Genomic DNA, 26250 nt, shown 5'->3' on the forward strand with positions numbered 1-26250 from the left:
ACCTTGGACCACACTTTTAGTAAATACAGTACATAGAGCAAGTGTAGTAGATATTGTATTATCTTGTATTCATATAAAGTGCTTGTTTTGAATTGCATAGATGAGTATTGGGAAGAACTATACAGTGAATCTACACTCAGTGGCCACCCAGTTTTAAGTTTTTGCTGACAGTGTCTAAAATGCAAATACATACATTTAATAGAATTTTATTATTAACGTTATAGTTAAAGGGGGTATTGTACTGGACTACATTATATTAAGAGTTTTTGTATTTTGGCCTCTGTAATCAAATAGATGAGAGGAATACAGCATGAGAAACACCTTTCCTTGCAGTCTAATTCAACACCACCACTAAGTGTGACCTCAATACTAAAACACAGAATTAATGAAAGAACAGTTGCAATAATAATGATTTTAAAACACACACACACACACACACACACACACACACACACACAACAAAAACATGATTAAAAGGAATTTGATCTTGTGTTTCAAATCCAGTCTCTGAGTAGGTCTCTATCTCCTTTGAGCCCAAAAAATGGTCTCTCTGTACATCCTCATTCTAGCTACCACTTAAAATGATGGATGCTATTATTCCTGAACAGTTACAGATGTATTATATAACAGTATCTGATACAATACCTAAGATGGACAAAATTTAAAGAGAGTTGTGTTGATTCACCTTAGATGTGGTGAAATCCAATGCTGCTGGAGACAGCCCTGGGGGGAGCCTGGGGGACGGGGGAAGGCCGTCCCCACATGGAAGTCTGTCTTTGGGGCCCAGAGTTGGGGAGATTATTCTTTGGTGTCTAGACAACCAGGGGTGAGGGGAAAGCCACAGAGAGAAAGAGTGGGAATACAGAGCTGGCAGAGGCATTTTAGATCTTACGCTTCTCTGCTTCATATGTGTGTGGACGGATGTTGGCTGTTCTTAATGAAAGAGGCTTATTTGTGGTGAAAATTAATACTTTCTACCATCTGATAGGATCCCCGCTTGGCTGGCTGGGATTAAGGTTCAATGCCTTATAGATCAGGAGAAGGAAACAGTTCCGTCTGCTGCGGAGTTAAATTTCAGAGACCCTCCCAGGATCAATTCAAATGACTAAGTGGAATGTATTCACCACATTCCTGGACAAAGATGGTATAGAAACACTATCCACTGTATGGGCGAGGGATAGCATGATTCCCATGTGTGGTTTTGGTGTATGTCAGTGTCAGTGCAGCTAACGCCCTCCTTTTAAAGAATTTGTTCATTTAGTTGCACGCTTTAAATACTGCTCCCCTCTCACTTTATTTAAAGCCTGCTAAATACTCCCCATATGTATCAATAGCTGCCAGTCAAAGTCAAAATATGTATGTATAAGTTACTTGGTTGAGCTGCTTTAATTTACAATAAGTGGGGCATATAAATATGTAGTTGGGCTATTTTATTCTCTGTAATAGGGAAATTCAAATTATTTAATTAAAAATCAGAAAATAGGGATGACCAGTACTGAAAATCAAATGTAAAAGTCTTAAAACACAGATAAAAAGCATATGTTTACACATGAGGAGGAAAATATCTGGTGAGGGTACTATGTGTGAAAATGTATCTGCTATATAATGCGTACACATGCCTTAAGACGAATTTGGAGCAATGTTGGAAACTGGGGCAGGAGGACAAAGTCACTCCATGCCAAGGTATTCATTTTGAGAGAAAGGTCTAATTTTATTCAATGAGGCAACATCAGACCACCAAAGTTCAAATATCTCACTTATCCCTTATGCAGCAATTGGACACAGCTGAACTTAATTTAAAGGGGAATGTGTAATGCCTGGCCATATTCTCCAAACTAATAGTGTGTCACCCTCAAGCCAACTGTTAACAAACAAAAAAGAAATTTCATCAAACTGCTGAAACTCTGACAGCCACTCAAAAATACCACTGCTGTCTCAGCTACATCAAAACCACATATCATTGCCATTTGGAAATCTTCTTTTGTATTGTCATTAGTTGCGCTATCTGGCTTTGTCCATAGTATATCCTTGACCAATGCCTGGATTGAGACAACAATGCAAAGTCATGAACTTGAATGAAGAATGAATGTTTAGGCCTTCAAAATAGCTTGGCCTAGCTATCTTAGCTTGGCTGTATACTGGCTTGAAGTGGCTGAGCTAACCATAGCAGTATCATGGATTTCAGACCTCTGATTGTCGGATTGTCAATTATGGAAGAGGAAGTCAAGGGCATAAAAAGATTGCTAAAGGCATATGTCAGAAGAGATCCCAATTATACGTGGATGAAACGTTTACTTGCACATTTGTTTAGCTTTCTCTCACTACCTATTTATGTTTGAAATTGCTGCTCTATACTTGAAGTTTTAGCTGTAATTTTATTAGTTTTATTTAGTACTTACCTACTTTTTATACATTTTCTATTTTTTGTTTGTGTACTTGCATGTTTACACCAGGGGTCTTGGAGAAACGGCTTCCCATCTATGTCGTGTACAAATGGCAGAATTGACAATAAAATTGACTTTGACTTTGATGTATCAAAATAATTTGATAGTGTTGGAGGCGAGGCCCCTTTCAGTCCTTTGAAAGTTGCTCAGTGGTGCATGAAGCCAAATAGTTCAACTGCCACATATACAATGACTGGAATAATCAGCACAGCTTCTGCATTGTTGCATTAGTGCTGCACTAATTTGAAATGGGGATAAAATAACTGAATTTGCGGTTCTTCTAGACCTTCCAAATTTCTTCAGACTGAATGGATCTAATCCTAATAGTTGAACGAGTCATTTTGTGAGATTGTGAAGCTCAAAAAAATAAATTCACTGATTTGCAGATGTCTCCTCCGCCATGTAAGTTTATGGAAACAAGTATGATATCACGTGACAGATGTTATTCCGCTTTTCTGCAGGTAATACTTCAGTAGTACTAACACTGAACTTGACATCTTTGTCCTCTCATGTTGGACTGAGGGCTGACTGGACGCTACAGTGACTCAATACTGCCTCTCGAGAAACAAGTGATGTTATAAGACAGGACGGGCCAGGGCTAGCTGGTTAGTATGCTCATTTCAGCAGATATTTCAGCAACACAACACATAGACGTCTTAAACATAACATCAAAACTGTTACCACCTTTAAGCAATAATTAGGGGGCACCTGTGCACAAGGAATGCAGTTTGAAGATGTCAGATAAATCAGATCTCCCTCCTGTACATTTCATTGTAATCTTATTATCATAACTGGATGAGAATCAATCCATATTTTAATCATTGCACTTAAGAGATGATTAGCAGATTAAAAAAATGCATGCACACTCTTAGAAACACTAACAACATGTTTATATAGTAATCTAAATTGCATGACATCTCTTGCATCCAACATCCATTTCCTATTCTTCTCTATTTGGTGGGTGTTTTCAAATAAAGTTTTGATCACTTATGTATCCCCTATCTACAAAATATTAGTTATAATCCATGTACAATAATGCGATTATATCATCTTGAAGTGTTCCTGCTCCTCCTGTCCCAGCCCCTCAGTGTGTATCCTGCTGGCTCAGTAGTAATGTAATGGCATTAGGACAATCCTCTGAGCTGCACAGGTTATTTTAGGACCGTACAGTACAAACAATCTAATGAGAGTGACAAGAGAGTAAACAATGATTCAGAGCGAAATGGCTGCTGCATACATGTGAATTCTGTATGTTCTGCATTTGGGCTTAAAGGGGTCAGAGCTGCAGTCTCAACAGCATGTCCAAACTAGAGTGTTGTGTTTATGTAGAGACAGTCAGTCGGTGGGATAAAGGCAGGGGAGGCACTGAGCCAAGGTGCCGCATGAGGAAACAGTATCATCTTGGCTTCGGTTTGGTTTGTTCCCCCTCTAAAAACCCTGGCTGGAGGGCAGGAGAGGCGAGGGAGCTAGAGTTTCATGCTCTGTTCTCAGCTCATTGTCCTCGCTGCTGCTGCACCACTCTGCCAGAAATGTCAGGTGCCCCCTCACCTGTCACCTTCACATGACACTCTTTTCTCAGTTCACTTTAACAAGCCAGTTTGGAGCTTATTTGCAGATATAATCAGATGGGAAAAACACTACTATCCACATTGTTATTATTATTTATTCATTTATTTATTTATTTTTATTCAACAATATAATGTACAAAATACATCAGGTATAAAACAAGAACATAAAAATACACAAGAGCTGATGATATCAATTACAATGACAGATAATGATCTTCTACAAAGAATTAATTATAAATTCAATATATAAATCATTAGAAACCTTAATTAAATAAATGAATACATACAATAATAATAATAATAATAATGATAATTAAAGAACCTTATGAAGCCTATGAAGTTTCAGGCAGATCGGACAACGTACACCAAAGTTACAACAATTTCCTGCTTCCCGTGCCACGGGACCGTGCGGACCTTTGATAACTTTTTAACACCAAAGGGTTAAAATTGGACACACCAAACTTGAAGGCGATCGGATTAATCCTTTGGGACAAGTTCGTAAAAGTAAGTGGCTGGAAATTGGCAAAAATCAGCACAAAATTTGAAATGGCTTTTTTGTGTGTCTGGGTATGATACATAATTGAACCGACTTTTGTAATTTTAGGTGAAACTGGCTATTGGGGCTACACGTCAGGGGCGCTGTGGAGCCATTTTGCTACAACCGTATCCGAAACCATCAAAATACGCAATGTTTTGCCAGGCCGGGTGTGAGTACCAAGTTTCATGAGTTTTTTGACATGTTGCAACCTCCAAAAATGCAATTCATCTGGCAAAAACCGTTCAGTGCTCTGGCCCTAATAATCATCATAATAACATATTAAATTTTTAATTTTTTTTAACGATTTATATATTTAACTAATTTATTTATTTGCTAATTTTCAGGCAATCTACTTGTTGTTTTTGTTTATATTTTTCTTTTGTTGCCTATTTCCTTATTATTATGTTTTTCAAAGACATCAGGCCAGTTTGTCCAGGTTTCAAAGGATTAAAACAAGAGTAGCTAATGGTATCAGTTATAACTCTGTCTTTATGCTAATTGAAATGTGCCATCTCCCATGTTTGATTGGCTCCTCCTCAGAAGGCCTGGTCACCCATAGACCCATAGCTGCTAATTTATACCTCTCTCTTTATGCTAATTGGAATGTGCCATCCCCCGTGTTTGATTGGCTCATCCTCGGAAGCATGCTAAACTATACTAGAATATATATATAAAAAAAATCTTATTTGTGCTAATTGGAATGTGCCATCCCCCGTGTTTGATTGGTTCGTCCTCGGAAGGCGTGGTCAGCCATGCTAGGATATAAGTGTCACTTTATGCTAATTAGAACGTGCCATTCCCCGAGTTTGATTGGCCCCTTTTTAGCCAATCAAACACGGGGGGTGGCACATTTCAATTAGCATAAAGAGAGCTCTTGTGGCACTGCCATTACTGTGGTGCCACTTCGATGCTGCCCACTGACATGGACTGCTGCAGATAGAGTATTAAACAATAACGTTATAAAGTTATAGCGACAGCAGCATGTTTAAATGTTTGTTAAAGTTAAACAGTGGCCCCCAGACACTGATGAACATTCATTATATGGAAGTCGTAGTTAGCCGGGCTAATCGGGTGTCACTGGGTGGGCTGGTGCTGATTGCCCCATTAGCTGCCTGTACCAGGTGAGCAAACACAGCGATCTCTACGTTATCCAAATTTGCATATCACATATAATAAAGTGATGAGGTGCTGTAATGTACTGTACTTGCTGACATTAGCTAACACAGTCAGTTAATAAAGAGTGGAATTTAATCATTATTAACCTGTTACATTTGGAAGAATATAAAAAAAATATATATGTATGTATATATATACGATTTCATGTTTTACAATTTAGTCCTTTCTGTTAATATTTTTGACCCACTTCTGGTGAACATTTTGGTCCTTGGCAGGGAATCTATGCAGACTGCATGGTCTCAGACAGCAGCACAGGTAGCTAAAGGCGTGTACGTCTGGGTTTGACACATAATTGAGCCGAATCTCATAATGGTAGGTGAAACTGGCCATTGGAGCTACACGTTAGGGGGCGCTGTAGAGCCATTGCGCCACACCTGTATCCGAAACCACTAAAATACCAAATTTTTCGCCAGGCTGGACATGCGTGCCCAAATAATAACAATAATTATTATCATATATATATACATATAACGAGAGAGACAGAGATAGACTATATTTTTCTTTTTGGTGGCCAGATTTTCAGTTAATTTTCTTGTGCTTGGGTCATTTCTTCTTTTATTGCTCATTACCTTCTTCCCATGTTTTTTAAATAAATAAATAAATAAATATGTAAGCCATTTTACCCTGGTTTCAAAGGGTTAAATAAATAATTTGATTGTATTTCCCATGTTTTCTGAGTAACAATTTTGTGTGAAAAAAAAATCTAAAGTCCGTCCCACATAGACGCCCGTCCCACATATAAGCTTGTTGAGCTCAGTGATTTACGCAAATAATAGCCTGGGCGCGTAATTGGAGTTTTATGGCATGTTTATTATTGCCTCAGCAGTGCATGCTATGTGATGATGTCAATGGCAGTGTCGTCATATTTCCACGGGGCACTGTCTGAGCAGGCTGCTCTGTGAAAAGGTAGGCTGGATGAAGGCTGCTCAGTCTCAAACTGCGTGCCGGACTAGTGTTGCGTAACAGACGTGCCAGGCTGTAGGTTGGTAGGTAGGCAATCGTGTTTATCCGCTTGTAAGGAGAAAAAAAAGAGAGGGAGGGAGCGATGAGGAGAGAGATGGAGCGGTCGGAGGGGGCGTTCATCTGCTCACTAGCTCGTGGCTACAGAGCTGGCAGTGGTACAAGGCTGCTGAAGCTCTCTGTGTGTTCATAGAGGACCATTTTTCAGTTGCAGCCAGCGGCAAATAACCTGGACTAACGTTGCACGTTTCCTCTGGCTCCCCTCGATATGTCCTAGTCTTTATTTACTGCCGCAGAGGACGCCATCGGAGAGGAGCCGTGCAGACCTGCAGGTATGTTTCTCGGTACCGGATGGACTTGTGATAACAGTTTGTGGAGCGGCTGCTATGCGGCGATACTTTGCGCAGTGATCCGCGCGTGACGCTGCATACTCTACCTGTGCAGCGATGCCAGCCGTTGGCTCATCTTCACCGGATATCCACGCTAATTTAACGCACGTCGTACAATTATGTTTTACCTGTAAGGTGGGACTTACTTTGTTATCGGTAATAAGAATTGATAGTGTCTCCGTCGTGAGCAGAGCAGCACAAAGCGGCAGTTTGGGCGAATTTTGTCAGTTGAAGCCATCACGGTGGCTTCCTGCCCTCAGGACGGTAACGTACGCAGTAACGCCGTTACTGCTCGTGACCATCGGTGAGTAGCTTAAATATGAGACACCCTGTGATTGTATTGTACAAAAACCAGCGTCAAATCCCCCCCTCTATCCCAGTGAAGTGAACTGAATCCAAAACTCTGACCTTAGACCTTTACTTTAGTAAAGTTTACGCGCACACGTCAGCTACCGGCTGTAAACGTTACTCGCTAATTTACCAACCTAATTTAACCCTTTAACACTTGGATAAACATCAGTTTTCTTGTGCTGCGTTCAGACGACTTTTACATGCATTTAACCCTCTTAAACCTGAGATAATTGTTTACATTTCTCTTGAAAACACGAGAAAAAGTATAACGAGAAATTTATCCAGATAGAAACTTTGCAAGAGGTAATTAAATTGTCCAAAAATGAAGAGAAAATTAGCTAGTGGTGATTATTTGATATTATTCCAAAAACAGAAATAGAAAAAAATACCCCGAAAACCACATTTATATTAAGTTTGTGTTTCTTATTTTACTTTTCTTGCAACTTTTAACTAATTTCTTGCATTGGATTCAACCAGTCATCTTCTCTTGTTTCATGAATTTGCATGGCACATCTAAATGCCTAACTATTCCAGGAAATTGACTGTCCAGGAACTGCAAATAACTTTGAAGGAAACAGCAACAAGTTAGTTACTATTTCTCCATTTGGCCTCTGCTGGCGCTGGCAGGTGCACAACATGTTGCGTCTGTGCATGTGTTTACAGTGTATTTACGAGGGTTGTCCAACCCAAACATGTCAGCAGAGCTGCTGCACTTAGAGGATCTGGATTCACCTGCTCCTCAGCAGGATTTGAACACATGGAGGGAGGGAGAGGCAAAAGAGGGGGGTAATCCACAGCAGTGTGCTTCTTATATGGAAAGCGCACAGGCAGAGCTGCTCCAAAGTGCTACTGGATGTAACGCAGAGCCCTGCAAGACGACTCCAATTCAAAAAAAAGCAGCACACCCTGATCCTCTGACAAGAAAAAAAAGGCCCTATCCGATTGTAAAGCAGCTCAAGAAGAGATTTACTGGCTGCTTTGATAGTGTTCACCAAGAAGAGGGGTTTTAAAAGAGTAAAAGGGTGTAACAGGACAGAGGATGATCCATGGCTGCATGCCCTGGTAATGAGTAGCCTATACATGGTTTACTTTAATGGCTTATCTTGTAAAGAAAAATTATTATTCAACCATATTTGGGGCTAGACGCTTTTAAACTGCCAGCACAATTAAATACCTTCCAGTTAACAGCAGACGTAGCACACTTCCCAGAACAGACGGCCCTGAACTCAATAGTGGAAAATATAGTATAAATCAAACCGAATGTATATCAATAAAGCATAAACCCAGAAAGCAGTAGACATGATCTGTTTCTAATCTCTTTTATACACTGGATTATTTTGGCTTTGGATATACAAAGTGTGTATTATTACATATTTTCTAAAGTTATAAGACATCTGTGTACAAGTTAATGCTTTATTTTCAGTGTTGGGAAGGTTACTTTTGAAATATAATAGGTTACAGATTACTACTAAGATATATAACTATATTATAACTTCATCAAAGTAATGAAACATTACATTGGATTACTTATCTAACAGGTGTTGTAAACAGGGCAATAGAGCTGAAAAGGCATAAAAACATAAGTGCATAAAAGTTGTGCTCAAATTTGTCTCTGTGGCTTTGCTAGCCTGTGGTGTCCAAAATGACTGTTTTATTCAACATGAAATTTTTACCATAAAGATTTTTTTTCATATCTAACTCCCTTGTAATCACCAACATTTTGATTAGTAACATTGATTTAATTACATATTTGTCTCAGTAACTGTAACAGATGACCTTTTAGTTTGTAATTTAATCACTCCAACTAGTTAATCCCAACACTGTTTATAGTAAAATCTGTCTGTAAACTCAGTGATTGCCACACAACACACCACTTAACACAGCAGTGTTTTTATTGCATCCAGCTGTAACGAAGTGAGAGTTTTGGGTTGACGCGGAGCTGTGGTTAACTCCCAACAGCAGGCAAACTGTTTATGCCTGTAATCTATTTTCCTGAAAGTGTTTGTGGCCTGACGTGGTTAGGCAGCTGTTTCAATCAGTCACCAGACTTTGCTATCTCTCAGGGTGTGTTTTCGGGAATGTGTTAGGGCTAATTTAAAGTTCTGAATACACTCAATCCAGAGGTATTCACTGAATCTCTACAGACAATGTTTGATTAAGAAGGTAAACTTTCTTTCTGTGGGCACCAATCATATGTCAATATTTGTAGCCTGTGTTTTACCCTCTTCTAGTGCAGAGGGCTGTCTGTCAAGATGAGTGTGTGTGTGTGTGTGTGGTGGAGTCACAGTGCAGTTAAAGTGCCTCACCCTTTCAGGCTGACCTTCAGCCTTTGATCTGTGGCTCGCATGAAGCCGTAACATCAGTCAAAGATGTTGTGGGGCTCAGCACTTTTAAGCTGGACATCCACTTCGACTGGGGATCAAAAGCATCCTCGATTGGTTCTGGAGCCTCCTCTCCTCCTTTAATGTGACCCCGCTGTGTGGTCGGATGCTCCACTGGAGTCTTGACACCCCCTGAGGCAGTGGAGCGCCAAGACTGAGGCATCTTTAACAAGCGTTGGTTTGTGTTAAGAGCTAAATGGGCACTATAGTTGAAGGCAGAGGTCTAGAAGTTGGGTGACCGCCTGGAAAACTTCCTCAAGGATCTATAATGCATGTGGAGAGCTCATATATCATCTCATATATAAATCAGCTTCCTTTAAACTGAACAGCATTCAATTATTACGCTATTTATTTAACTCTGATTGAAATAAGAAAGAGAATGTTATGGGAGCTGTTTGCAATCCATATGTTATTTCAAGGTGTGGAATTTTTAACGGTCAAACCAGCGACCTCCCCCACTACCCACATACCAACATAACCACACACACTCCCTCTCCCGTTTCCCCCTCCTCACTGGTTTTCTCACTCTGTCTCACATACACACAAATCCACATATATACACTGCCTCACAGTCTCACCTCTCTCCCTCTACACGCCGCAGTACAAACAAGTTACACATCTGTATGGCGAGTAATGCTTAACTGTTCTGTTGGACTGAGGGACCGTTGCAGTGCAGAGATCCACAATGACACAGGTCTCTGCTGGTTTGTTCCAGTCCATGTCCGTCTTTACTTTTACTCTGTTTTTACTCTATGATTCATATTTTTTCTTATTTTCTCCTTCCTCTCTCTTGTTCTGTTATCCATTAACAAGACAGGGCCTCTCTGGTCACCATCAGTGACTTTGACTGTGCGATCCTGCTCATTAGAGAGTCACCTTGACATTGGATACTCTGAGTCAACTCAGGTATTGGACACTCAGTCAAGGACATGGCCTTATGATCTCATGTCCTGGCACAAAACATAAGCATGTGTCCACATGCTCACCCATAGTAATGGAAGCTATGACTGCTAGATGGCAACGTCGGTCCAGTACTTTCTTCCAGCACTTTGGCCCAGACTGAAATATCTCAAAAGTTATTGGATGGATTGCCATTAAATGTTGGACAGACATTTTTGGATTTTTGGATTTGGATTTCTTTGGGTACTTTGTGTTTTTGACTCAAAACCTGCAAAGCTAAAGACAACTCTATCAGCCTCAGCTGTAGGCTACTTTGTGTTTACTGCAAATAAGCAAATGTTTGCTTGCTAACACTTGAAACTAGTATTGTGAATAACCAACAGCAAACTTTTTACCTGCTAAACATCAGCATGTTAGCACTGTTATTGTGGGCATATTAGCAAGCCAATGTTAGCATTTAGCTCAATACATAGCTGTACCCAAGTACAGCCTCACAGAGCTACTGGCACAGCTGTAAACGTGTCGTGAATTTCCCCTGTGTGGGATTAAATCTCATCTTAATCTTGTAGAGAGCTGCAGAGACGCGCCACGTACCCCCTGAAAAATGCGACTAGGGTACGCGTCATGCACCACCAGCGTCGCAGAAGTTTGACTGGACGTCAGAGCCAGGAGGTGGGAATTCTGGTCAGTTCTTGTCCCAACAGGCATGTGTTAAATTACATGCTAAGCATAATCTACTGTAGTACTATATATGCCTTGCATGCACAAGAGGTGCCCCGAAGCAGCCCGCACAGACGGCATATGCTAAGAGCCTCACAGCCTCACAGTCACAGAAGTATAAATTCAACATTAGTGTTACAAACAGTAATTATTTTGATACCTTTATTTGAGGAATATGTTGCAAGCAACTCTACAAGATCTTTGTCTAAAAAAATTACAGCCTAAAATTGGCAAAATTGTGATTTTTTTGTGATCTTATTGAAGAATATGTAAACAAGATATAAAATCTTGACAGACATTCAGTGCCATCTTTCAGTACTGGACAGTTTTCCATCTGTTTTTTTAACACATTTCCATCATTACCAAAAAGTATTGAGGTTTGATACCCAGCCCTGGTGGAGACAAGTGCACATTAGACCAGTCTTTATTGAAAAGACACAGATGCTTCTGTCCACAAACAGACGAATGTTTGCCTCTGGAAATATTCCCTCAAATTAATGGAAAGGTTGCACTGCCAGGCCGGCTGGAATCTGGCAGAGAAAAGAGAGAGAACATTTGCAACATTTGAGAGGGAGATTCTCCAAAAACTTCCTCTGCCCTGCTCCTTATGTAAAGTACTTACATTAGCTGGTCATATTAATAAATCAGTGTAGACATGACATCAGTTCTACAGTGATTAACTGATTAGTAGCAGCTGCTGTTGTACTGACTCATGTGATTGTATAACCAGCAGGTCTATACTGTGGGCAAGGAGTTTATAGTAATCTTCAGATTGTCGCTGGCTGCTGTGCTGCTGGATATTATGCGTGGGCATTTCCTGCTCTGGATAAGGAACGTATTGTGCGAGGGAGAGTGACGACATGGACACAATATGCAAACCCCCAGTGCAAATGAAATACAGAGCAATGTGTCCCTCTGCCCTGAGGGGCTGAGAACGATAAAAATACTCTTACTGCGCACCCATCTGCCTCCCCTCCTGGACAGTCACAGAGGGACATACTTGTCTTACTTGAAAGTGTGTGTCTGTGTTTTGGTCCCTGTTGGAAGGAGATGTGCTGGTTTATGTTCAAGCCAAACACCAAACCAGCTGATTACACTGATCTGGTCTTTGTAGTGTTACGTTAGAAATGAAATCCAAAAACACACAGGGTTGGCTGTTCCTGGCCTGTAATTCAGTCTGCTTAAAGGAGCTGCCAATCAGCCTAAATTTACTTTGTGTGTTTTACTTCAATGGAAATTTGTAGTCAAATTGGGTAAATCCAGTCAAGAAAAACATTTAGGGGAACCACTGCTGTGTGTGTGGGCTCATGACTTATGTGTGGAGACGAGATTAATGCCGACAGTGTTTCAAATACAGCAACATAATGTCTTTCTCCTGTTACTGAATCTTATTTGGCCAAAAGTTTTTTGAGACTCATTAATCTGTACTACCTACATACACATAGGATGACGCATGTTGGATTATGTAGGATCAAGATGGCCGTATGTTTACTAAAAGCCATTTCTCAATAGTCAAGTTGTTTATCTGAGGCTGCCAGAGACTGCGCACCTGCCAGTGAACCTCCAGGGAAAGGTGAAGCAGGCTCAGTTTCTCCGCATGCCTTCCTGGACAAACTGCCATATCTGCGCTCGGACCATAACAAACCTGTTAATCCCGTAACATAGTTTCCTCGTGACTCTTCCTCTTCTCCTTTGCTTCTTAGTTTCTGTCAGTTTAAATCAACGAGTTATCTCTAAATTTACCGCCCTCATCACGTTCTCTCAGTCTTAATTTTGTTACAGCTCCCCTCAATTTTCACCCCCTCCCTTCACCATACCCTCTACTGTCAGCTTCATTACCATCACCGTGCCTCCTCCATCTTCTCCAGCCCTTCTATCCCTGTCATTCTCTTCCTGGAAGCATTTTTCTTATCTCTGCATTCTTACATCCTCCTTATCTCTCTATCTTCAGGGCCCTCTTTCAACCCACACTTTGGATCATGCTGTAGAGATGTGTTGAAACAACTCTAGTTAAACTCGGAACAAGAGGAAAAGAAAGAAAAGGGGAAAAACAGCGATTAATCAGAGGTGGGGTTGGCCAAGAGCCGACTGGACTGAGAGCAGAAGAGGTTGAGACAGGAAAGAAAATAAACACAGGGGCTACTGTGAGTGGGTGGAGATTGAGATATACTACTACTTACATTACTGTACTCATTGCCAGTATTTCTTTACAAGATGCTCTTGTGTAACACTACCAACACTTAGTAAGCAGGGTGACAAAACACTGAAGAATACGAGACAAGCTCCAAAGCAATTGCAACATTCTCAATTTTCTCACATACGTACCTGCAGTATGCCTGATTTCCTGCTTGGTGCACCCATATACTTAACCCTTCGAAACCTGGATCTTGTGCATTCTTACACCATTCACAAGTATTTATAAATCTTTGAACCCTGAGCAAATTGATTTCTTTCAAAAACATAGGAAAAAAATGTAATGAGCAACCTGGCAAAAAATGTCCCACAAATTAAACGAAATTTAGAAAAGGTTTGGGAATCATTTCTAGAGAACTATGTTTAAAACTATCATAATTATATATTTTAAACATTTCTTATATTAATATCATAATGCTTAGGCTTTTTTTTTTTAGGTTTATATCGTATTGTCTTTACTTACTGTCATATTCTTTGTTTTTTTTTGTGTGTGTGTGTGTGTGTGTGTGTGTGTGGGGGGGGGGGGGGGGGGGGGGGTATTATTATGCTAATTTTCATGTGATTTTCTTGTACTTTTTACAAATACCTTGCTAATTTCTGGGACATTTCTTGTTAAGTTACCCATTGCTTTCTTTCCATGTTTTGGAAGAAATTAAGCCCAATTTGGCCAAGTTTCAAAGGGTTAAACACTTCCTTTACTTTTTTTCCATATACTCATACAGATTACTCACATGTTACATGAGCTCGAAATGCACACGCCAACAGTGGTGTGCAGCTGCAGTAATTCTCGGAGAACTAGACGTTGCAGCTGTGAATGGACCCTAGGTGAGTCATACAGCTGCAGAATGGATTCTCCCATAGGCACTGATTTCTATTTTCTGTATTTTTCCTCCTAATGTTGCAACTGGAGTTTCAGTATAATCCTTACTGCTCCCCCAAGGTTATCTCCCACTGTGAGTCATTGGCAGAGACTGGTGTGAACAAGGAAGGTTTATGTAAGTCGGATGCTCGGATAGTGAAAGAAAAGGGGTGTTTTTTGATAAGAGGTGCATGTTGAGGCGATGCAACTGGCAGCTGTTTAGTTAGATGACTTGTAGGATTGTGTAATCCTCAAGGGCCCCAGGGTCTCACTGTGTCACTGGGCTCTCTGAGCTTCACCACACTCGGTGCTACAGCTGTCAGCTCCTGGCATCCATGACTCAAACAGAACTAGCAGAAAAGAGGAGTAGAGTCCTGCTGCTTGGAATCTAAAAAAAAACAAGACTTTTGAGGATAAAGAAGCTGATATTCATCCAAGGAACATTTCATGGCAGAGATAGGGAGGAAAAGAAGTTAATGTGTCCATCTGCCACTCAGTGAAACCATCTGTGACCTTTTCTTTTGGCTTGATCAGTTTGATGGTGCAACTTACTGCACAATATAAAACATACAAGCTGAACTCTTGGCTTTGTTTGTGTCTGTGTGCGTCGGCATATGTGCTGCATGTATCCTGAAACTATACACCTCACCACACCCTGTATGCCTGTATGTCTGCTGGCGTCATGCTGCTGAAACCATCAGGGAGTTTCGCTGACCTTCCCTCTGAATCAGCATAAAAAGGCCACAACATGCAATCCTCAAATTAGGCATCATGACATGCTGTTACTGATTTAAACTATTTCACAAGTTAATTTAGATACTGCTATAGACAAGTATTCTGAAAAATTGGAAATAGGTTTTTAAACTGTGTTTCTGCACCTGTGTGGTATGAAAAGTTATTTTCTTGACTTTCTCAATTTTTACATAATGAAATATCAAGTGTCCAATTTTGAAAATTAATGTGTCCAATTTTGTCAATAGCACCTGTAAAATTGTGGTCTCAGGATGTCTTGTGTTTATTTCATGAAATGCGCTAGCCTGGGTGATATGGTGAAATTCAAATATAACAAGGTTTTATTATTATGTATATTATTTTTACATATTATAATATTGTAATAATATTGTGGGATTAACTATTGGTTGCCTGACATCACACAGAATTGTCAGCTCATCAAAATTGTTGCCGTCTTCAGTCTGTCACTGCGTCCACTCAAACTGATTTCCATGGGGAAGGGGGATTCAATTTTTCCTAACCAGTCAGAAGAGACCACGGTGCCGCCTGAATCTAACATAATTTAAGTCCACACTGATCTGTAGTCATGCCAACGCTCTTGCTTTGTGAGGATTTTAATGGTGGAGCTGAGAAAACTACAGTGTCAGGTGATGTTGAGAAGACATGTCAATTTAGAACAACCTCGATAGCAGTGTCTCTCTTGTCCGTAGCGCTAACCATTGTTGTAATTATGTATCCCTCATAGGTTCCAAACACACCACTTGACAACGTTTGACATGCTGATTGGTGAATTGTTAATCCTTTGTGGGTACATTGGACTTTTATAATTGAGAAACTGCTGTTTCATGTAACTATGTTAGACAAATCTGTCAACTCAAACTTGGGTGTGGGCTGATTCAATGGTCTACACTCAGACAAGACTATTGGACCATGCACAAAGTATTTACACAATGAGATTTTTGATGAATGATCACCAGATATGAATAATGAAAAAGTGGGTAAATGCAAATAATAGAACAACCACAATAGTCTGGTAAGGTCAGAAAATTGCTTCACTTTACTGTAATGCAGCCTTTAAAACCAGGCGAAGACAACACCTACGATATTGCAATATTCACAATTTAAGATGACATCTTGTCTCATATTATAATATCTGTATATTACCCTGTCCTGATAATGATCTGTTTTTCTCTGTCAACAGCAGCAGAGTGGTAGGATGGTGTGACACACAGACAGTCACTGCTCACCACTCAGAGGCAGATCATGGCTCCAGAGTCTCTTCTTCTCCTTGGCTTCCTCCTCTCCCTCCTCCATCCTTCAGATGCTCAGACCATCATTGGCTCCTCCTCCTCATTCTCTCCTCTGGACCTGCCTTTTAATTCTTCACCTCAGCCAACCAAGCAGACTACTAGATTCTGGCCCTCTTTGCCTCCCAGAGGGCGCAGCGATGTGCCTATCAGAGCTACAATCCGGGATAGACTAACAACTATGAATGCAGTACAGCAAGAGCAGCGAGTGTCCCATCCTACGCGGGCAGTCCACTTCTACTTTTATATCTGCCCTTTCCACGCATAACCTAAGCAGCGGGCCAATTTTAACTCAACCGACTGCCTCCAGGCCCAGAACTGATACAGCTAGTTTAGCATTCAGCAGAGCTTTTACAAAGGGAGACGCTACTACAAAAGGCTCAACTCCACCTCTGCCCACTTTGCCCTCCATTGTTGTCGCTAAATCTGAAGGCGATAAAGCAGTGACAGCACGAAATCCTAGGGAGGGATCACTAAAAGAGACAGAGGATGATGATTTGCGGGGATCAGGTAGTGGTCCAACAGTGATGCTTGTGAAGGAGGATTCACCTGTTTCTCAGTCAACAGTTAGAAACGAAATGGCGCAATACCAGCCACAGGCACAGACAACGATTTCTAAAGTTTCTGATGTTAAAACACCACAGCGGACAGTCAGACTGTAAAGCCTCGCCTGTTTCTGCTTACAACAGCCAGTCAAATCTCTACAACACCACAGACTGAGACAAGAGCCACACTGTCCCCTGTGGTAACACAGGCAACACCTCGCTCTGTAGTACAAACAGGTGAGAAGTTGAATATAATAGAATGCATTTTTTCATGACAGTAAAGTGCTTTTGAGGATTTTTTATTTTTTCTTTGATCTATAGATGTCAGAAAATTATGAAAAATGTCTCAGATGATGTCCTCATGTCTTGTTTGTCCACAGCCCAAATATATTCAGTTTATTATCATAGGAGAGTACCGAAACCAGAAAATATTTAAATTTAAGAAGCTTGAATCTTGAATCCCTTCACATCCTTTTTTTTTTTGTACTGCATTCAGACATTTTAACATGCATTGAAACCTGCACAATATAATCACATTATATCTGAAATCTGAGCACATTGGTGTGAAAATAGGGCTAAAATGCAATAATTTAATTGGCTGTTCCAGAAATTGCAAGTTGCAAGTTACAAGTTACAAGAAAATGACCTGAAAATTCATTTTTAAAGAGAAAGAAACTATATTCATATTAATTATTATTAATATAATTATTATTAACTAGCTTTTTTAAAACCTTTTTTTTACCAGTTTTCTCTCAGTCTCCCTTTTTTGGGGCAACTTTTAGGTGATTTTCTTGTAACTTGTAACTTGCAACTTCTTCCTGTGTTTTTGACAGAAATCAAGACAATATGCTTAGGTTTTAAAGGGTTAAAAGTTGACAAAAAGCAAAAAAAATGTTGCAGCTGTGTTTTTCTACCATTTTTAAAGGTAAACTGACAGAAGACACTCCTTCCACCATCAAAGAAACTCCAGAGCAGGGATCTGTGACATTACCCCAACCCACGACTTCCACCACTGGCTCTTTCGATAAACAGTCACAGGCTGCAGAAGAACCAACAAACACGACAACACAGCAAGTGACAACCACATCTACAACTACACTTGCTGCTACACAAGAGGCTGTGAGAATATCCTCAAAAACAACAAATCTGCCCAACAGAACAGGACAACTGGGGAAAAGTACAGCTAACACAACTGTACAGTCATCAAGGACAGGTAAGAAACGAGGGTCTTTCGCCCTGCAGTTGACTAGTTTTGAAGTGTCCTTTACCCTCTGATGATTTAAAATGGAATTATTTGTGCAGCTGGAACTTTTTTACTGGAAGAATCTGGAAGCGACTTCAAAGGAGGGAAAAAGCAGAGACACTTTTCCATGGAAAGTGGGGTGGTAGTTGTGTGGGGTAGACGCAGCGAGGGGAGAAAGTATGAGCAAGAGGTGAGAGGGAGGGTTGAAAAGGGGCGGGGGGGAATCGCAGCCATGCAAAGAGATAGACAAGAGAAAGTAGGGCCTGAGAAAGAGACAGTGGGGAATACAGATGAGAGAGTAGATGGGGTGGGTGAAACTGTGATGGGAGAAAGGTACAGGCGTAGAAATGCAGGGAGTGGGGATGGTAATGAAAACCAGATGCAGAAAGGGATGAAGGGAGGGGAGCTGAGAAAAATGTAGATGGAAAAGGAAAAAGCATGACACATGGGTCTCTTAGATACCATTAGAACAACATATTAATGACTTTAAAACACTCAGCCTCCCATGAGCACATTTAAAGTCTTTAAGTAGGTGCCCTGGCAGGTCATTGATAGTATTCATGTCAGTACCAGCTTGTAATGTACGTATATATCCGTCCACATTTGTGTCATTAACATGTATCCTACAAGATAACAAAGGATATTTATTTTTTAATTCATTGCAATGTGTGGACATATAAAGCACTGTAAACAGTGTGCATTTAAGAGAAAACTCAAGGGTAGAGGTAAGTGTATCCAGCTGTGAAATGTGATCGGCACATCTGGAATGTGTCTGGATCTTGCTCCTGTAAGAAGAAAAAAATGGGGTTTGAGGGAAGGAAGTAAAACATACCTTTATATAAATAAAGAAGTGTGTCTGTGATCTGTATGCTGTGCTTGCCTATGTGAGTCTGAAAGTATGTGTGTGTGAGTGTGTGTGTGTAATGGGAGGGGACCAAGCGAGGGAGGGAGCCAGGAAGTGGAACACATGTTGGAGTGAGTCATTAGTCAGTGTGTCAGCTTTATAGGTGTCTTCTACACGGTGAGGATGGACTTAACATCCTCCAACTGGCTGACGGTTTGAGTGTTTACCACTGATCAGGGCTGTTTCCACCATCCATCAAGTTTAAATGTTAAACTAGAGATAATTCTAGATGGAGGACCTTTAGTTACTGTTCTCCATCAGTCACACAGTATGTGTTTGTTTTCTTCAAAATATGTTATTTAATTTTGTAGTGTTATTATTCACATCAGTTCATGGTGCTCAGCTGCTTTCATGCCTCTGAGCCAGCAACAGCTGTGGCCAAAAGCATTATGTTTTCTGTTGTCTGTCTGTCTATCCATCCTATTTTCATGAACGTGATATCCAAAGAAAGAAAGACAAATTTCCTCAAATTTAACACAAACGTCCAACTGGACTCAAGGATGAACTGATTAGATTTTGGTGTTCAAAGGTCAAGTTCACTATTACATTTGTCAGTAACTCAGTAATGTAGCATGTTATTGTTAAAAGTCAGTAATCACGTTACAGTTACTGATCAAACAATTTTGCCGTTACTTGCATTTCATAAGTTCTTTAATCATCTGCATAATGGGTGAATAGAAAGAATTGAACAAACATGCCGACAACTAACGACGCCTTCCAGTACGCCTGTGGAGAGGTTCGTCAGTCTGGGCAGTTTTGTGTGGGCCCTGAGGAGGAGCAGGTTTTCTGAAAAATGATTTGACGATCTCATGTGATGTATGCCACTGCTTTTGTGATAAACATGTCAAATAGGCTGAACTAGTCTGTTATCAAGCCATGGTTTCATGTTTTTCTGTTCTGATTGTATAGATCGTCTGGATCCAGGTTTTAGATATTTTAGCTTCTTTGCAGCAACATCCATATTTGAAGCATTTTTTTATTGTCATGGTTACATTTGAGTCTGAACAGACATGGATATTAACTAACTGCGACTTGGGGTGGAGGCATACAGCCATGAGGCAGTAATTCTAGTTTTTCTAATGCTGTCTGTTATCTTTCCACCTGATTAGTTCACAAAGAGCTCAGTGATGAATAGCTCCATGATTATAATGCTGTTGGGTGTTTCCAGGGTTTTGCAGGAGGATAAGGTGGAGCGCCTTGAACAAACAGAAGTATGTGTATTCACAAGAAAATTAGCGAGAGAGAGAGAGAGAGAGAGAGAGAGAGAGAGAGAGATAATGAGATGCCACATTGTCTAGGTGTTGTATTGTCCCTTGAGGTAGTTGCATTGTACAACACTGCTAATTTCAACAGAGACTTTTCATGGCTGCTTTGTGACACTGTTTGATGTTATGTAATGTAGATGTTCTTTTTAATTACATAATCTAATCCAATTAAGTCACACAATTACTATTCAGTTATCCCGGGCAGTTTTGCTCAGTATAATGTCTTATGAATTTATGAATATACACTGTATATAATATACACTATACACACTGTAGTTTAGGTCTGTTATTTCCATACTGAGCCATGTTTTTGGATGCAGTGATACAGCTGATGGGTAGCCACACATTAACTTGATACCTGCAGGAAGGAGAGAGGAAAGGAAGTGATGCAAATTTAATAAGATTTCAAAAATAGACGTTACTGAGACTGTAACAATGTCTTGATTTTATTAGACCTTGCCCTCATATTTATATTATAAGTGTAGACATGGGACAGTGTGTCAGTGCAGAATGGATTAAGTTACAATAAAGAACTGAGATGGTTCTGGCTCAAGACTTTTATGGTAAGCTACTTCCCTCTAGTGGCTCTGATTAGTACTTCTTGGAATTTTATACTATTGCTCTGGTTTTCAGATTAATGGCATTTAGAATGTATTTAACTTTTAGTATTTGTTTTTCATATATTAAAAAACTGAAAACTAAAACTTTTTTTTCCTTTTTGTAGGGACCTCTTCTTTCCTTGCCACCGGTGTCGTACCCGTCACTCAAACAAGGATAAGCACCACATATCAGGCTGGCATTGGTCAGAGGAACCGCTCCATTCTCCTAGGACATCCTCACCAAGCTCCCCACTCCACTTCTAATCCAGCTCCCGCTCCAAGTGGCAGTTCCTCCCCTAATGGCACGCTTCTGTACTGGGGTGACCTGAGCCGGACGCTGGCTTTCGCCTGGGAGCTGCATGTCTATGGCTCAGCGAGCCTCTTCCTCCTCCTGTTTGCTGGAGCTGCTCTCGGCCTCACCCTGTCCCCTGGAGCGAACTGTCCTCATCGGGGGGCTCTGGCACTTGCCAATGCTCTATTGTTTCTGGCCGGAGGCCTTAGGGCAGCTCTCTTTCTAATAGACCCCTATGGCACACGGAAATTGCTCCCTCGCCCCGCAGTTACAGCCCTCTACAACTTGCCTCTACACCTACTGGTGTGGACGCAGGCTGCCCTGGCCCTGCTGGCATTGAGGGTGGCAGGAGTAAGTGTGTTACCTTCCACTTTGGAGCGTCCTCCTCTGGTGGCTGTCTTGGCTGTGCTGCAGTGTACCCTGCTGCTGGCAGCTGATCTGCTTTCTCCAGCCCTGTCTCCACTGGTGCCCGTCACCCTACAGGTCCTGTCCCTGTGCTGGGGCCTGGCTCTCTGTCTGGGCTTCCTCTGCTATGTGTTTCCACGTATACGCTGTTCTCCTGGAGTCCCTGACGAGACCAGGAGGAAGGCCTGGACAGGCAGCAGGAGGGTCGGGGTGATTCTGGGGAGAGTGCTGGCAGTGTGTGCAGTTCTGGGGGCACTGTGCTGTGGGCTGCATGTCCATGCCACCTTATGGCTCTATGGACTGCTGGGGAACTGGACACGCTTTAACTGGGGATGGTGGCTCGTGCATTTCTGGGCCCGGCTCCTGGAGTTAGCGTGGGGGTTCTCCCTCCTTCTTCTGGGTTCCTGGGTGTTCTGGAGGCCTCAAGGTTGCCATGGAAGGGAGGAGGGTGGACCAGATGGCAGAGCAGCAGGAGATCTGCCGTCCCCTGGCCAGTCTACAGGCTCCCCACAAAGACATACATGCTGGTCTAAGATAGTCCAAAGTCTGACAGGTAAGCCCTGTAGAAAGTCTGACAGTAATGGGGTGGGAGGAGGAGGGGGAGGAGGAGGAGGACAAGGGGAGGTGCCTAACAACTGCGCTGGCCAGGAGCGTCCTGGAGCTGACATCAGCAAGAGTCTGATCAGAAACCAGAATCACGAGCAGGCCCCTGTCCAACCACGTTTCATCAAAGACAACAATCGGGGACGCAACCATAGGGGCCACTCAGCAGAACGAGGCATATCTGACGGCTCCTCGGGGTCCCTGCTGAGACTGCAGGCACTGGGCCGGCCTCCACAGCGCTCAGTGAGTGGCAGTCTAGATCAGGAAAGGGACACCTCCCTGTCTCTTTATGAGTTCGATCTGCGGCCCCCATCTCCCATTGACCTGACCCGCAGCATTGACGAGGCTCTGCACAGGGAACACCTGCTCGGAGGAGGGAGCTTATTTCATCCTTTGAACGAAACCCCACAGTCCCCCTCACCAGGATCCGGGGTCAGCCAGGGGCCCTGGCTTCGCAGGAACAGTGACCCTCAGCTGCTTTCTGAGAGCAGCGATGCCCCGACAGAGTCTTCCATGCCACTGGGGGGCAGCGTTCTCAGCAGTGTGCCCAGCAGGCAGGTGACTGCTCCCCCCACGCCCTCCCACCAGGGTCACAGGTGGGCTGGGAACGCGGTAGGAAGCGTCCCCTCATCAGTGTCCTGCCCTGTGTCACTTCGTCCCTCCAGAACATCAACAGGGCAGCTGGGGGAGGACGGAGTGGACGACACACGGCCTTTCATCACTCCAGACTCAGAGAGGGTGCGTGGGAGGGCTGGAAGGCCAGTGGGGTCACGGAGTTACCTGGAAGTCAGTCGACATGATGACTCTGCCAGTGTCAGCAGTGAAATTATTGATTTATGAACCAAACCCTTGACATGAGGACCAATTACCGCACATCAAACACACCCATATAAACAAATACTGTTCCTGACCGAGAAAATTTGACTATTGAACTGCCAAAAAATGAATTATTTTTTGAAGAGGGAAACTATTTAAGTGTCTGTTGGTGATGACCTCAGAGGATATCACCTCCTTGCCTTTATTTTGTTAAAGGGTTTAACAACTGTGCTTGATGAGCAGATATGGTGTACCTTTTACTCTGGGAGTAAAACTGGGAGATAGCACAGTTTAACAAAACAGCACACTCTTAAATCTTTACCTCTCTCTCTCTCTCTCTCTCTCACACACACACACACACAGAAACACACACACATTTATCTCCCTGATTTTCTTGTCCTTGTTTTCTCCCAAACGCTAACACCTACATAACACTGGTATATATGAGTACACTGGGACCATACATACATTTCAGCAGGTCTTAATAACGACTCTTTAGCAGGATGGTGATTAATTTTATCTAAGACTGAAAGGTAAAAGTCAAATGTGGCTCGAAGCATGTGTAGGTCCCCATTTCTATTGTTTCTGTGAAAAAAATACCTGCATATCAACAATCGTGAATTTCATTGCTTACATAGCGTTCATTTGCTGTCTTCCATGTTTGCTTTGTGATGTAAAGATGTGCCATACATAACCTTGGTTGGTTCTGTGCTATTTTAATGGTTCTACAAACCCATTATTTGGGCTAACTCTCTATAGCTTCTTACCTGTATCATAGTGACTCAGCTACAGATTACTACTTCCACGCTCTTAACGTGCCGCTGCTGCTATCGTCCAGTCTGCCTTGTATGTTAATGTGAAGCTGGTTGCATAAAGAGGCAGGCAGTAAACAACGGCCAGAGATATGCAGACGCATGCTTAGATGTGGGACTGTCGCTGAGGCCTTTTAGCTGTAGCTGAACTAAAAAACAAGATTCAAGCATTAATGCATTTCATGTTGTTATTTTGCAGTAGGACAAAGCTTTTGCAATCAATAATTATGTACAATTTAAGCCTTTGACTGCATTTTTACAGGATTTGACTAAAAATATAAACAATCATAATTAGTTGCAATGAATCAGTTCAGACTGTTTGATATATTAACTAATGCTACACAGCTTTGCAGGGCTGCACCACATTAGACTGGCTTGGCATGAACCTCAGAATTCCTATAATAGACCTAACTCAGTAACAGAGCACTTAACTGTAAGCCTGAGCACTAGACTGAAGTATTTTACTACTCAAGAGGAAACTATCTTTAAAATATACAATGTATAAGCAACAATGTAAATAAAGTTATTTTTGATGTTCATGAATAAAGGTGTATTTGAAACATAGTTGTAGTTGTTACTGTGAAAGACAATCTAAAGTGGTACTGCTTATGTGTCTGATTTGTGCAGACTGTTACACTATTTCAACATCAGAGTGTGCCCTGTTCAGGACATACCGAGCTGTAACGGTTAATACTTGACTGCAGAGATGTGTCTAGGACTTTTGTGCTGTGCTCAGGATGCAGGTTTTGCAAATGAATAACTAGTGGCCACAGTTTGATTTTAATTCTTCTTTGTTTTTCTGTCATTAACTGATGATGAAGGTGATGGAATGAAACACCAAACACTCAATATGGAACCATATTTAGTTCATTAATGAACTTGAATCTATTCAGTGATCCTGAAAATAGCCCAGTGGTTTCCCTTGTCAGTCTTACATTTGAAGAGTTTTGTTCCAACATGAGATATCCAGTATTTTTTTAAAAAAAACTGAGCCTCATTTTCACCAAATGAATACTGGAATGTTATCAATTATATCATTTTGGAATGAAACTTAATTCATGCCTCTGTTCTTGATGAGGGTCAGTCCTTGACTTATTTTCCAGTTACCTTAGGGTGACGTGCAGTACCTCCTAGTGATGTGACTGGCTTGACTTGTTTAGTCTTTACAGTACAATGGCCTTGTGTTGTTGTCTACATTCCAATGAACCCGTGAGATTTCACTGTATTAGTACTTGCCGTTACCTCTTTTACTTCACGACCAGGGTGGTACCTCCAGCACCCGTAGTCTTGTCCCCTCCACAAAGCAGTATGTGCCATAGAAAATACAATCAATGTGCCCCCTTCAGTCTGTAGTCACAGTGCAGAAGTACAGTGTTAGATTCATTTGTTTATTTCGCTCATTGAACTTTTGTTCATGTATTTCTTGCTGCATTTCATGTCTGGATTCAAATAAAAATGACAAAACAATACTATTGCTGTTTATTATTTATTACTTTTATGTTTTTGGCGTAACATGGCAAGAATGACAGTAATCAACAACAGAAGTGTGAAAAATTGAAGATCAGTGATTCTTTTAATCTGAAAATATTACTGGAAAGCCAAATAAAAATGACTAGCTGTTTTTTTGTATCTTCACTTTTACTCTATTAGTATGTCATTACACAATGTTCTTATATTGAAAATGTGTTCACCTGACATCACAACGTAAATTAAACCAAATATCAACGTCTAACATTGTTGGTGGGCCGCTGGGACATGTATAAAACTCAGATTGCTGCAGATGAATAGGAAAACACACTGCACTTATATTACTGTGCACAGTAAAGATCAGATATTGGTAGTTTTAATTTTTAAAATAGCAATTAAACCTCAGACTCAGTTTCTGAACTTCAGTCCATGTCAATAAGACACAGATTACTGACCCTGCAGTTTTGCTTCTAAAATGTCATTGCCACAAACAAGAAAGAAGATGAATCTTGATGCAAAACACAAAATATTTTAATTCCCACTGCAGTAAAAATGCTATCATAGTTACAGATTTCTGATTCCTAAACATTCAACGTGTCAAACAGATAAAAGTCTTATATTCATCAAGCTTTGATTTTTGGAAATCTTTTTGCTATTTTTTGTTGATTTCATTACGTTAGTTGTTATCATGATAAAAAGAAATGTCTCACCCTGATTAGACAATGTTCTTGTCACTCAAATTTAATATCAGACTCAATAACATCAACATTATTATTTATTT

The 26250-nt window shown here is 41.2% G+C and overlaps 1 protein-coding gene across 1 annotated transcript; it reads left to right on the forward strand.

Annotated features, from left to right (window-relative positions):
* The first annotated feature begins 6612 nt into the window (after positions 1–6612).
* LOC121947346 (proline-rich transmembrane protein 3) lies at positions 6613–25453 on the forward strand. Its single transcript, XM_042492353.1, is given in 6 exon segments — positions 6613–7018; positions 16413–16741; positions 16743–17157; positions 17160–17300; positions 17989–18276; positions 21200–25453. Coding segments are annotated over 5 exon segments (3126 nt in total). The 5' UTR covers positions 6613–7018; positions 16413–16474; the 3' UTR covers positions 23215–25453.
* The last annotated feature ends 797 nt before the right edge of the window (positions 25454–26250 follow it).

This window comes from Plectropomus leopardus, chromosome 8 (assembly GCF_008729295.1).
Source record: "Plectropomus leopardus isolate mb chromosome 8, YSFRI_Pleo_2.0, whole genome shotgun sequence".
Lineage (NCBI taxonomy): Eukaryota > Metazoa > Chordata > Actinopteri > Perciformes > Serranidae > Plectropomus > Plectropomus leopardus.